This window comes from Ictidomys tridecemlineatus, chromosome 2, assembly GCF_052094955.1.
Source record: "Ictidomys tridecemlineatus isolate mIctTri1 chromosome 2, mIctTri1.hap1, whole genome shotgun sequence".
NCBI lineage: Eukaryota > Metazoa > Chordata > Mammalia > Rodentia > Sciuridae > Ictidomys > Ictidomys tridecemlineatus.
Window position 1 is genome coordinate 28027428 of NC_135478.1, and position 14623 is coordinate 28042050.

The 14623-nt window shown below is 35.6% G+C and overlaps 2 protein-coding genes across 8 annotated transcripts in view; one reads left to right on the top strand and one right to left on the bottom strand.

The window, feature by feature from the left end:
* The window catches only part of Ubp1 (upstream binding protein 1), a 52144-nt gene that overhangs the window by 13624 nt on the left and 23897 nt on the right, over positions 1-14623 (top strand). For 6 of the 7 annotated variants that reach the window (XR_002484828.3, XR_005735830.2, XR_013434367.1 and 3 more), the window contains exons 2-3: positions 2465-2616; positions 11074-11150. Coding sequence is in view for 4 of the 7 variants with exons in the window: in XM_021731862.3 (XP_021587537.2) it covers positions 2465-2616; positions 11074-11150 (229 nt within the window). In the remaining 3 variants the exon portion in view is untranslated. Of the gene's footprint in view, positions 1-2161; positions 2208-2464; positions 2617-11073; positions 11151-14623 lie in introns of all 7 variants that reach the window. The other variant, XM_078038216.1, reaches the window with a different exon arrangement.
* Positions 1-14623, bottom strand: part of Fbxl2 (F-box and leucine rich repeat protein 2) — a 138606-nt gene that overhangs the window by 7849 nt on the left and 116134 nt on the right. The gene's annotated exons all lie outside the window — the stretch shown is intronic.

Genomic DNA, 14623 nt, shown 5'->3' on the forward strand with positions numbered 1-14623 from the left:
CAAAATAAAGGTATTGTGTCCATCTATAACTAAAAAAAAATAATAATAATAATTAGAAAAGGAATATACTGGGGATATAGCTCAGTTGGTAGAGTGTTTGCCTTGCAAGCACAAGGCGCTGGATTCAATCCCCAGCACCACACACACACACACACACACAAAAAAAAAAAAAAAAAAAAAAAAGAATACACTGTATATTTTCATCTATCCTAGAGCCATTTTGGCTGTTAGGATATTTTGGGGGTTTGGGGGCGGTGCTGGATAGTGAACTCCGGGACATTCAACTACTGAGCCACATCCCCAGCTCTATTTTTTTGTTTTATTTAGAGACAAGGTCTTACTGAGTTGCTTAGTGCCTCGCAGTTGCTGAGGCTGAGGCTGGCTTTGAACCTCCTCCTTCAGCCTCCTGAGCCACTGGGATTATAGGCATGCTCTACCACACCTGGCTATTAGGATTTTTATAAAGAGAGCTGCTCTGATTTAAAAACTACATTTGAAGTCTTCTGAAAATATTTTTTGTATCCACCCTCAAGGTAGGAAGTTAGGTGGACTAAAACTCTTAAGGTCACAGCAATGAGGAGAACCCTGTGGGCAGGTTGGGGGCCATGGGAGAGTAAGGATCCTTGCTGAGTGTGTGGGTCTTCTGTCTTTAGGAGTATTTTGATGCTTGCCTGGGTATAATAAAAGGAGGAAGTAAATTAGTAGATAATTTTGTATCTTTAAAAAAAAATCTGTGCAGAGCTTTAACAGAAATGTATATGAGGTGGGGGAATGCAAGTAAAAATGTTCCTTCCTAGAGTTTCTCTTTCAGTTCATTTGTTTCCACATTTTGTTTTTGAATTAAATTTAATTGAAATGAGCTACCCAAGTATCTGAGTTGAAAAAGAACCATTCAGACAAGTTGTTGCTGTTAGAGTTGACATAGTATTTATTCATTTGAATATTTTGGTTTTACTGATTTTGTTATTTTACTTCTCACTGAAGAATGTACCTGGAAAAGTTAGCAGCATATAAGTGTACCTCAGCAAATTATCTTAAAAGCAGTCACCCTCCATGCATTTATTGTGGGAATATAAAGTAGCACAGCTGCTTTGGAAAATAATTTGACTAGTAATTCTTCTAATAGGTTTGTACCCAAGAGAATTGAAATCATGTCTACACAAAAACATCAGAGTTTATTTATGGCATATTTGTGATAGCTAAAAAATGGAAACAACCCAAATGTTCATACACAGTGAACAGATAACAAAATATGGTATGTCTATACAATGAAATGAACCAATAAAAGGAGTGAAGTATTGATACATACTATTACGTAGATGGACCTTGAAAACCTGCTAAGTGAAACAAGCTAATCACAAAAGATTATATAATTATGATTCCATTTGCATTAAATGTCCAGAAGAGGCAAATCAATAGAAACAAAATAGATCTAGTTGTCAGGGGTTGGATTAGGGGGCTAGGGATGGTGAGGGACTGCTGTTGGATATTTATTTTTTTCTTTCTTTTTTAAAAAAATTTTCTTTTTTTAGTTGTCAATGGATCTTATCTATCTATCTATTTATGGTGCTGGGGATTGAACCCAGGCCTCATGAATGCCAGGCGAGAGTGCTCTACCACTGAGCCACAGCTCCCATGAGATTTCTTTTTGATGTGAGAAAATGTCACACAATTCTATGAACATAGTAAAACCACTGAATTATACTTTAAAAATATGCCCTTTATGGCAAATTAGTTGTATCAGTAAAACTGTTAAAACAACCAGGTTCAGAACTAATAAGCTCCAGGAGACCCCTGTATACCCTTCCTAGTCAATTCTGAAAAGTTTTCCTGGGAGAAAAAATAGTAGCTGTTTTACTGCTAGTGTTTACTTCCCAGAAGCCATTGTGTTGGACTAGACATGAAGCTTTATTCTGAGCATCAGCCAGGCCTAGCAAGCAACTTTCATAAAGTACCATTTTAATCAAATGCGTCTTTGTAATTCCATGGTGCTACTGTGACCTACCTTTGGCAACAATAATAGTCCTTTTAAAAGTAATAGGCCTTTTAAAACAGGTTTCGATGTATTCTTGACTTGTGTTCTCCCATCCCCTCATAGAAGTAATCTGAAGTTTACCATTTTAAAATAATTTTAAAGCTTTAAAAAAAATTTTTTTTTCAGTGTCTTATTGGCATGGAACCCAGGGTCCTACGTGCATGCTGGCTAAGTAAGCATTCTGCCACTGAGCTCTAGTAGTTGCCCCTGCACCAGCTACTACTTTTTTACTTCTCCTAATCTTGCCTCCCTCATTAGAGGAGGGTTATTTAATAATGTCCTTATGGTGAGCCAGATTAGCATTTACACTTATTTTATTCTGTGTATCACTTCTGATCTCAAAATTTAAAAGAATCAATCCGTAAATGTTTATGTGCTTCTAAATATTCTAACTCAAAGTAAGGTCAGTTTTGATTTTTTGCTTTTCAGTGATGTGTTGGCATTGCCCATTTTCAAGCAGGAAGATCCTAGCCTTCCATTGGATGGTGAAACGAAACATCCACCCTTTCAATATGTGATGTGTGCTGCCACATCACCGGCAGTAAAACTACATGATGAAACACTCACTTACTTGAACCAAGGTTGGTATGGGTATACCATATTTTGAAATGTAAGAATTTACAAAAATCCAAAATAAATGTTTTGGCATCGTAGCCTAGATTGCTGGCAATAATTTTTTCTTGAATTTGACAATATTAGTTAAAATTTTATTTTTTTAAAATTTTTATTATTGGTTGTTCAAAACATTACATAGTTCTTGATATATCATATTTCATACATTTAATTCAAGTGGGTTATGAACTTTACTGTAAGCCAACAGACTAATACTTTGTAGAAATTAATTTGCATTAAAGAGAGTTTGTGGAGTAAGATTTATCAAAGGATTTTCAGAAACAGTCCAAAGGAGAGGCAAATACTTATTTTTAGGGACACTGGTTTTAGTATGGAACTTGAATGAATCAGAAGTCCAGCCAGCCACCTGGGTCTTGGACATGGCACAGGTTTGTGCTGGAAATAGAATTAAGCTACACCATGAAGTCTGTGGTTAAATAAATGATATAAAGATAAACTCATGTAGAGTTTACCATTAGAAAGCATAATTGATTTTTTTTTTTTTTTTTCTTTTTGGAGGCGCTCCTTGCAGTTTGGACACTGGCTAATGTGACTTAACCACTGTAAAAAGTACTTTTATTATCCAGGAAAAGCTGAAAATTAAGTGTTTGGCCTATGTACTTTTATGTTTATACATTTCTTTAGCAAAATTGGAATTATACATCTCTTTGCTTATTGTGATTGTTTTATTGCCATTAAATAGGATGTTTAATTCCTTGTGCTTTGGAAAGATTTGATAGATTCTAGACTATTGTGATTAATATTCTGAAATGTGAAAGAATAACTTAATTTCTAACTTTATTTGATATATAAGTTTAGAATCTGAGTGTGGGAATCTTTATCTTCAAATAATTCTGTCTGTATTGTGACAAAATCTTCATTTGTTTTTAACATTTAGTATTTGGGAGTCGGTTATTTTCAATTTGAATTTTACATTTGGAAAACATTAAGGATTTATTTGGTAGTCTGTTTTAGAATAAAAATATCAGAAGAAACAATGTTAGGACAAGGATATTTACTGTAACTTAATTTTTTAAGATTTAATTTTTATTTTTTTGCAGTGCTGGGGATAAAACCCAGGGCCTCAGACATGCTAGGCAAGCACTTTGCCACTGAAGTACATCCCAGGCCCATTATTAAATTATTTCTAAAGACAAAAAAGGATATAACCTGAATTTCTCTTCTTTGGGGAATAAGTTGAGGGCCTAATCAAAGCTAGTTCTTAAAATGGTCATGTAATGAACCCTGAATCCTTCTGTGCCTACTCTATACATACACATATAATGAATATATGTGAACATAAATGTATTTTGTGGAGTGTATTTATGGTAACGGAGTCAGAGTTATTCCAGACTGTGGGAAGATTTACAGTTTGGTTAAACATAGTGGATATTTAATGAATTTCAAGTACTTGTAAGGAATCAATACAATTTACTTTAAACAGCTTTAGATTGATTTAGTCTTTCATTTTAATGTAGACAATGAGATAATTTGAACTAAAAAGGACTTTTGAAATTTAATGGCTTATAACATCATGAAATCTGTTCAAATGGTGCAAATATATAATCAGCATTTCAGTTTAGTCCATTTTCCTCTTTTGTTTGGCATTTGGGGGAAACACGTCATAATGTATCTTATAGCATTTACTCAGTTATGGAGAAAAGATGGCCAATTCTCACTGTTACTAAGAATAGTTTGTTTTTCTGTTGTTTTTGCTGTGCTGGGGGTGGAACTGAGGGCCTTGCATATGCTAGGCAAGTGCTCTACCACCACCTCCAATTCCACTAAAAGCAAAAAAAAAAAAAAAAAAAAAATTTCCCTTTGTGTTACAGTATTGGCAATTGAACCCATTGTTGCTCTACCACTGAACTACTTCCTTGCCCACGGCCCCCCCCCCTTATTTTTTTTTACTCACTAAGTTGCCCAGGCTGGCCATGAACTTATCTCAGCCTTCTGAGTTACTGTGATTACAGGCATGTGCCCCTGTGCCATCTAGAGCTTTTTGAGTATGATGATGTTCCCAGGGGAAGGTCCTTGAATGCTTTGTGTTGGAAAAAATATTGATTGACTGGATATTTATAGCTTTACATGGAGCAATGGTTTTCCAATTATAGCATCTATTGGATTCACCTGAAGGGCTTGTCAAAACATGAGTGCTGTGCCTCAGAATTTTTTAAATTTTTTATTTGTTTTAATTAGTTACATATGACAGTACAATGACCTTGACATATCATACATTTGAATCAGATGGGATATAATTTCTCATTTTTCTGAGTGTACAGGTTGCAGAATCATATTGCAATGCAGTCACATATATACACACAGTAATAATAATGTTTGTTTCATTCTACTATCCTTCCTATCCCCCCATCCCCTCCCCTCCCCTCCCATCACTTCTCTCTACCTAATCTAAAGTAACGCTATTCTTTTTTTTTTTTTTTCCTCACATTGATTTAGTAAATCTGGTGTGGAACCCAGGAATATGCATTTCTTTCTCTTTTTTTGTTTTTAGGAGTCTGTATTTCTGATAAGTTTCCAGTTCATCCTGCTGGGTATAATTTCTGGGGCTTACACTTCAGTTTTATTTTATTTCTTTGAATATTTGGGCAAGTAGTTGGGCTTCTCCTCAACCATTCCTTTCCTTTTTTTTTTTTTTTTTGGTACTGGGGATTGAATCTAGGGGTGCTTAACTAAGTTACTTAAGGCCTTGCTAAGTTGCTGAGGCTGGCTTTGAACTTGGGATCCTCCTGCTTCAGCCTTCCAAGTTTCTGAGATTACAGGTGTGCACTGTGATGCCTGGCTTAACCATCACCTTTTTTAAAGATGGATTTCCTCATAGGAGAGTTGGCCCTGAGTCAGGGACTGAATGCTGTTTTTTTTGTTTGTTTGTTTTTTTGTTTTGTTTTGTGGTGCTGGGGATTAAACTCAGGGCCTTATGCATTCGAGGCAAGTACTCTACAACTAAACTGTATATCTAGCCCTTGAACACTATTCTTTGACTGTGACTTGCTCACTGCTTGTAGCCTGCCCTTAGGCACACTGCCCACCTTCTGCTTCTTATATAGCTATTGATGGAGGATATTTGTCATTGTGTAAGAATGTAAAGAAAATTAAAGAAGCTGGGCTCAGTAGTGCATGCCTGTAATCCCTGGGGCTCAGGAGATTGAGGTAGGAGGCTTGGGAGTTCAAAGCCAGCCTCAGCAAAAGCAAGGCACTAAGCAACTCAGTGAGACCTTGTCTCAAAATAAGGTATAAAATAGGGCTGGGAATGTGACTCAGTGGCTGAGTGCCATTGAGTTCAATCCCTGTACCCCGCCCCCCAAGCAAAAACAAAAACAAAAAAAATTGAAGGAGAAATTCTGTACAGTAGTTTTGTCAAGTAGAAATTGGAACAAGTTTTGAAGCTATAATGATGATTGATGTCTTAGTTTGTCATTTTCTTTCTTTTTGGGGGGTGTGTATGTGTTTTCGAAACAGAGTTTAAAAACTGTGTCTTTGTTTATACTGGAGTATCCATCCATAATAAGATATAAGACACTGACTTTGTGGAGCAAAAACTGTAGTCCCAATATTGAATATCTAGCTCTCCCTTTGAGCAAGTTTCTGGCTACAGTAAATTGCCCCTTGTGTTATATCTGGGGGCTGATTCTTTGATACCCCACATTTCATGATGTGAATGAAACTTCTGATCTTACCTCCTTGCTGAATTCCAAATTGGCTCATTGATGCTGCTGGATCAGCACCTAAATCTTCAAGTGAAAAGAACCTTTCTCCTAGTTTCTCCCCAAATGCCTGTTCATTTGGAGGCCAAATTCTACTTGGAGAATACTCTGCTAGGAATGTTAATTAACCAATATTACTACTTTGCAAACAGATCTTAGACCTTAAGAAATAACATTTTTATTGGCTTAATTTTCTGTTAAATATTATAAATAATAATATTTTTCGGGAAGAAAAGATTTTTAGCTAGTTTCATTTTATTCTGTAGTAGATTTTCTTCTGAATAGTTCTGGTTATCGTTACCTCATTAAATTTCTATGTCAGGATCTTAGAAGTTTCTTGGGTTCCACGTTGCACTGGAGTCCATGTGAGGAAGCTAGACTTAACTGTATACTCAAAGGTTGGTGGGGACATGAACTCAAAACAGTTATATTTTTCAACTCTGGCAGTACTTTTCTGTTTCTAAGCCCATAGGGAGCAAAATATTAAAACATGAAAGATAAATTCAAAAGATAAAGCTAAAAACAGGACCAGTGTTTCATAGAGTATTACACGGATGTTAACATTATGCTTTATTAATCATGGAGCAGCCTTTATATTTTAGTTAGAATCATGGCTAATGTTTCAGGAAGTCATGTAATTAAAAAAAATTATGGATAGGAGACAAATAAAAGGAAGCAGTTAAAAAAAAGTATGATTGTTCATTCATTGTATATTACTATTACCATCGAAGAATATGTAGTTTCCACAGGGAAAGCCATTTGAATCATAACAGATGTTACATACAGATTTTTTTTTAAGCCTCATTTGATTTTATAAAAATAAACACTTAGAGTGGTTTAGTAGAGGGGCAGTAAGTCTTGAGATCAGTTTGTGGAAGCAGATTGAACTTTGTATTGAGTACAGAAGTTTCTCCTTAGATTCACCAGGAAGAAAAACACAAAAGAAGATAGGAGCATTGGGATTTCTTCCTTTCTTTGATTTTTCTCAATCCCGAGAACTTCACATTTCTGAGGGTCACACAATAATCCCAGTGAGACTGTTTTCTCTCCCTCTCCAGCAACTGAATGAAAGAGCTTCCAGGACACTGTGTACTTGGTCCACCTCCCACTGGCTGTTTTTCTTTGGGTTACTCTCTTCATGCCAGCAAGTGGTTTAGCCCTATACTCCTTAGGTGTTTCTGTCTTTAAATGGCCTTACATAAAACTGTATGCTGAAAAGTCCCTCTTAATAACTTTAATCTCTTCCTCAAAGGTCCAGGTTTGTAACTCAGTTTACTAACTTGGATGTCCAATAGGTATCTCAGACTTCATATATTCAGTTGATTTCTTAATTTTGCCAAGTTTTCTCCCTGTTGTCTTCATCACGTCAGGAAATGGCAATTGTACTTCAGTTCCTTGATCAAAGATCTGGAGTAATCCTCATCTCTTTTTTTGTCTTAACGCTCTGTCTAATTCAGTAGAAAGGGAAAGCTCTCCTTAGGCTCTACCTTCAGACTATCTCCAGAGAGTGGCCTCTTATACTCCCATCCCTACTATCAGTATATGTGAGTGACTTCCTTTTATCCTTGCCAGCCTAAACTGAGGATGTAGACTCCTTGGATAGGTGAAAAGTGATTTCAGTGTAGTTTTAATTTGCATTCTCTCATGGAGGTTGAATATCTTTTAATATGATTAACTTGGTATTTTGTTTTTCTGTGAACCCACATGTTCATTTCATTTGCTTTTTTTTTTTTTTTTTTTTTTTTACTTTAGAGAACATTGAGCATTTGTTAGAATTTTGTGAGTGCTCTTTACGTATTAGGGAGATCAGTCCTTTCTGTGTGCTATGAGTTTCAGATATCCTCTCTTTCATTTTTTCGTCTTCACTAGTCAGACATGCTGAGAGGTGCAGACTTCATTAGTTTACATTCTCCATATTATATGACTTTATTTCTTTTCTGTCTTTGTGTACTTGACTTTTCAAAATTTATTTTTTGTTCTTTTAGATGTTGATGGACCTTTATTTTATTCATTTATTTATATGTGGTGCTGAGAATCAAACCCAGGGCCTCACACATGCTAGGCAACTGCTCTACAACTAGCCATAACTCTAGCCCCTACACATGCATGGACATAATATCTTTATTTTTGTTTATTTATTTATTTTTTATTGATTGTTCAAAACATTACATAGCTCATGATATATCATCTTTCATACATTTGACTCAATTGGGGTTTGAACTCCCATTTTTACCCCAAATACAGATTGCAGAATCACATCTGTTACATACTCACATTTTTACATGACAGCATATTAATGACTGTTGTATTCTGCTACCTTTCCTATCCCCTACTATCCCCCCTCCCCTCCCATCTTCCCTCTCTACCTCCTCTGCTGTTGTTCAATTCTCTCCCCCCTTTTTTTCCCTCCCCCTTGCCCCTCATAACCTCTTATAATTTTGTGTATCATTGAAGGTCTCCTACCATTTCCATATGCTTTCCCTTCTCTCTCCCTTTCTCTCTCCCCATTCGTCTTTGTTTACTGTTAGTCTTTTCCTCATGCTCTTCCTTCCTGTTCTGTTCTTAGTTGCTCTCTTTATATCAAAGAAGACATTTGGCATTTGTTTTTTAGGGCTTGGCTAGCTTCACGTAGCATAATCTGCTCTAATGCCATCCATTTCCCTGCAAATTCTATGATTTTGTCATTTCTTAGTGCTGCATAATACTCCATTGTGTATAGATGCCACATTTTTTTATCCATTCATCTACTGAAGGGCATCTAGGTTGGTTCCACAGTCTAGCTATTGTGAATTGTGCCGCTATAATCATTGATGTGGCCGTATCCCTATAGTGCCTGAGGACCTTGTTTATTTATTTTTATGTGGTGCTGAGGATAGAACCCAGTGCCTCATATGTTCGAGACAAGAGCTCTACCACTGAGCCACAATCCCAGCCCTGCACTTGATTTTTTTAAAAAAAAATTTTTTTTGTAGTTTTATTTGTTTATTTTATGTGGTGCTGAGGCTCGAACCCAGGACCCAAATGTGCTAGGCAAGCACTCTACCACTGAGCCGTAACATCAGCCCTAATTAAGCATTTTTAAAAATTTTATTTCCTAAGTTCTCGTGAGGTGCGATATAATTTTAAATGCATAATATATTTTCAAAAACTGTTAAATTCATATGCTTTATTTAAAAATTATTTCTTACTGTCTTCTGAGTTTGGATCTGTTGTTACATATGTCGCAAATTTCTTTTTCCAATCTGTATTGTAGCTTAACTTTTAGAACTTTCTCTTGCTATAAAGATGTTTTTAGTGTTAATCACTCAATCCATTTAATGAATTTAAGGAGGAGTATTTCTTACTAATATATTACATGTAATTTTCCTTCACCTGTTTTGAAGTGATTTAGTTGTTTGGTACACTTTGTTGAATTTTTACATATAATTTAGAACCTTTGTATATTTTTCTGGGAGTGTGGACAAGATATTACTACTTATAGAATCTGATCTTCACGTGTTGCTAGAAGCATTCATAATTTTTACTAATTTTTCTGCATGCCAAATTATACAGGGATTTTTATTGCTTAATAATAAATAATCCAGAAACAATTTTTGTGGGTTTGGAGTACACAATTAATTTTTTGCAGTTTATCTTGTTAATTATCTAGTTTGGTATGTGACTATCTTTGTGTTTTTAATAGACATTAATTGAGCAGTGAAAACTTGTGACATTGCTTCATTAGACACAGGAAAAGACTCCAGCATTAAAAATTGGCCTTCATGGGCTGGGATGTAGCTCATTCTTAGAGCATTTTGTGATCATGTCTGAGATCTTGGGTTTGATCCCCTGCACCAGAAAAAATATTGTCCTTGGTCCATAAAAAAACAAAACAAAAAACCTGTGCACACTAATGTTTATAGTACCACTCATTGTAGCCTCAAAGTAAAAAGAACCCAAGTATCCATTAGATGATGAAGGGATACACAAAATTTGGTATATTCATGCAATAGAATAATATTTGACAATAAAAAGGAATGCAGTTATGCTAAGTAAAAGAAGCCAGTCACAAGAAAAGCCACATATTTAAATGAAGTGTCCAAAGTAGGCAGATCTCTATAGACAGAAAAATAGATGAATGGTTACAAGAAGGGTGCAGGGAGATGGGTGAGAGTATATGAGGTAACTACTAATGGGTTTAGATTTCCTTTTAAGGTGATGAAGATATTCTAAAATTGTTAGTGGTGATAGATGTACAACTCAGAATATACCAAAAAGCAGTGAATTATTTATGGTATTTAAATTTTATCTCAAAAGAGTTTTGTTATAAGTCTGGGGTTGTGGCTCAGTGGTAGTAGAATACTTGCCTAGCATGTGCAAGGCCCTGGGTTCAATCCTCAGCACCACATAAAAATAAATTAAAAAAAAAAAAGATATTGTGTCCAACTACAACTAAAAAAATATTAAAAAAAGTTTTATCGAAAATTTATTATGGAGTAGCAGATTAAAGTAAACCAACAAAGATACTCTTCAGTCTTTTGTAATCATGTAAGAAGGAAAGGATGGTGTGATTTTTAGGAAAGAGAATGATCAACCTGAATTTGTTTCTCTACAAATTAGAAAATTAACGTTGGATGGTTTTAAATTCTAAGAGACAGGTATGTTGAACAAGGTGATGTTCTTTATTTACATGGACTGTTTTTGATGCATAATTTCTTTAAATAGGTCAGTCTTACGAAATTCGGATGTTGGATAATCGGAAAATGGGAGATATGCCTGAGATCAGTGGAAAGTTGGTAAAGGTAAGACAACTTTTTTTATATGAACTGGTGCTGGGGAATAAATCCAGGGCCTCATGCATGCTAGGCAATTGCTTTACCACTGAGCTACATCCCCTGCCCAGGACAGTCTATTGTAATCTGAAATGATATTTCAGTGATTGAATAAAGTGACATTTTTCTATATGAGTTATTTAAAATTTTACTTCAAGAAGTAATGACTATATTAAAACTTTTAACTTTTTGAGCTATTTTTTTTAACTCACCAATAAAATGGCAATTGACAGTTATTAAGAACCAAGAAACAGTAGAAAACTTCAACAGAAAACTGTTTACTTCTCTTTAAAAAAGTAAATGTGAATGTTAATACAGGACTTTAAAAATCCTTATATTTGACTTTAAAAAATTTCATAAAATTAAATAAAATTTCATTAAATAAAATAAAATCTATTTACCCTACTGATATATCTGAATGAAGAAGTTAGTCATCCCAGATAAAGGAGGTGTAGCCATTGTTTAGTCAACCTGTTAGGATATTTATTCAAAATCATTCTGGCCCCTTGTGGTGTTATGCAGCATGGGTCATTCCAGCCTCTACTTGTCATGCATCTAGGCTTATTATAAATTTCATAGTGTTAGAGGGCAAGGCCTATCGAGGATGATGATTTGGGGAAAGGCAAAACTTCCAGCGTTAGCAAGAGGCCAGCAGGTATGAGTTCTGATCCTTCCATCTTCCCACAGAATGGCATGTCATGGCCTAGGTGCTGCTGGGCCCTCAGTATGGACAGGCATTCCATTGGAAAGACCCTCCCCTCTGTGGATCTGTCGTTTTAGAGGGTGAGCATGGGAAAGGCAGCCTTGTGGAGGGAATGGATGCTTGGGCTGCTTGGTGATAACGCACTCTAAATTTGGTGTGCTAACTGGGAAAACCAGTTGCCCAGCACCTCCAGGTCTGTGCTGAGAGCCTTTGGGATATTTTAGTTCTCATTTCACTCCTAGGGGCAGGAAGTTTCACTCTTTTAGAAAGATAAACTTTAATCATTCTTATGAGAGAAATATTAGGGGATTTGGTCTTTGCTGAATTATCTTGCTAGCTCATAGTGAGGTTCAAGATCTTTCTTTCTGACTCTTGGGGCTTCTGATATAATTGGAACAGAAGGAGGTTATTTGTCCATTCCCACAGTTACGATCTGCACCTTAGGTCCATCTTTTCTTTGTCTAATCAGTGGTTATTCTCATTGAGCATGAGTCAGATTATCTTCCTCTTGGCATTCTGGCCGGAGGCAAACATCCTTTAGATCCACTGTTTTAAAAAAAAAGTCATCAGCTTTGTTCATAATGAGCAGGCTCTACTTGAATTGGCTCTACTCTGTTTGACTGTAATGACAAACTGTTCACAGTTTGATCAAGGAGCCAAACTAATACTTTTAGGTCCCATTGTCTAGAAAGCTTAGAAATGTATCTTGTGGTCCTAGTTGGCTTGTTGCTTTCAAGGTCACTTTTGGGCTAATTCGCCATTTGTACCCTACCTGGTTTAAATTCAACTAAGGTTTTTTTGTTTTTATGGTATTGGAGATTGAACCCAGGACCTTGAACATGCTAGCAAGTGCTCTTTCACTGAACTGTACCCCACCTCAGTGATACTTTTATTTAAAGGGGAAATGTGGGTATATTTTTCTGTCACAGTAAGTTAAATTTGATGACTGTAACATGCTGGTTTAAAAAAAAAAAGTACCAGTGTAATAGGGTTGAAAAATTGTTTTAATTGTAGATCTGCAATAGGACTTGATGTGTCCTGTCTTTAAACTAGATCCAATTGTTAGAACAATTGTTTTGTCCTCTGATTATGATAAAATTTGAACATACCCAGAAGTAGAGAGAATGGTACAATGAATCTGCATATGTCTTTCATGAAGTAGTATGTGAGAAATAGATCTGAATCTGTCATGAGTTCTAGTTATATGTTCTACCAACTTAGTTATCAACAGTTTGCTAATCTTGTTTCATCTATTCCCCCTTGGGTTTTGTTTTTTTTTAGTGGATATGTGCAAATTTATGGATTTACTGTTTTGTAATTTTGACTCAGTTCATCATTCTTGACTATTTGGTGTTCTGTGGAGAATATAACAAACATTGATATCCAGACCAAATGCCCAAATTGTTTTTAGCAAAGCACAAAGAAAGGCAGTTCTCAAGTAGTTATCATTGTTTATTGTCAGTGAAAACAAATTGGCTTTCTAGGGCAGTTCTTTCAGTATGTGATAAGATTTAGAAATAATTAGTCTGATAGATGAGACTCTGTGTTTAAAATACTTTTGGCAAGCTAGTTAAAATACCTCTCAGATTAACTTGTAATGTCAGGGTTAATTAATTAAGTTGTTCATCTTTCTTAGATTTACTTCCAAAATAAAACATGTAAAAAGCAACTCATGCTCAAAACCAATGCAGGCAAAGAAATAAAGGGAAAAAAAGGCAACAATGACACTTCATCATGAGATAGTAAACTCTTTAACTGTAGAAAAACCAGTCAGCTATAAATTTAGTGAATGTTCTACTAACTTCATAGTAGCATATATACTACTTATACACTGACTGAAAGGGATTAATTTTAAAAGGTTTTACTTTCAGCTCATCTTCAATTTGATAAGCCACCTGTCTGATTTTTGTTGGATGTGCCAGAATATATTCACTTATGCCCTGGGAGCTTGCCTGGGATTCAGAGCTACGGAAATCAATCCCACTTTCCTTTGAGTTTCCTCTTATATCTTGCTTTTTCTTTACTATGGTCCTCTTTGTCTTCCTTACTGTACTACTTTAGTGTGACTTTCTGGAATGAGGCTTACTGCAATCTCATAAGTCTAATATCTTAATGCCATGTGCAGTACTGTGTAGTACCATGTAGTACCATACTATTTTCTTCTTAATTTGTGGATTTAGTCTGGTTATTACTGAACATGGAAGAATCAAAGTCATGACATTTTATGTATTATGCTCTCTTCTGAGGGAAACTAGCTAACAATTTTGAACCACTGGCATTGCTTCCGAACACAGGGCCTACCACCAGCCATGCACCATTGTCGTAAGAGCTTTGCTGCAGGCTGGAGATGGTGTAAAGAGGGTGCATCTCAAAGAAACAACTTATTACTATTAAGTGGTTTCCTTCAAAATATCAGCCATGTTTGGATAGTATTTAAGGAGTGGGGAAAGCAGGGGTACCAAAGTAGTATTTATATGTATTGCCAACGAATGATTTCCTGTTCAAATCAACAGTATTTTATTATCTTCTCAGAATGTCACTCATAAATGTGTCAGAAACATTAATTAGTTCAAATTTGTTGCCTGAGTGCATTTTGATCATTTGTCATCTTTTTCCGGAAATGAAATAGTTGGTATCATGAAGAGCAGAGGATTGGCCTAGAGTTTGTGGAGGAGAATTAAAACTTCTAGGAATTTGAGTGTTCAGATAAAATTTGACATCCCCCCTCCCCACACCTTAA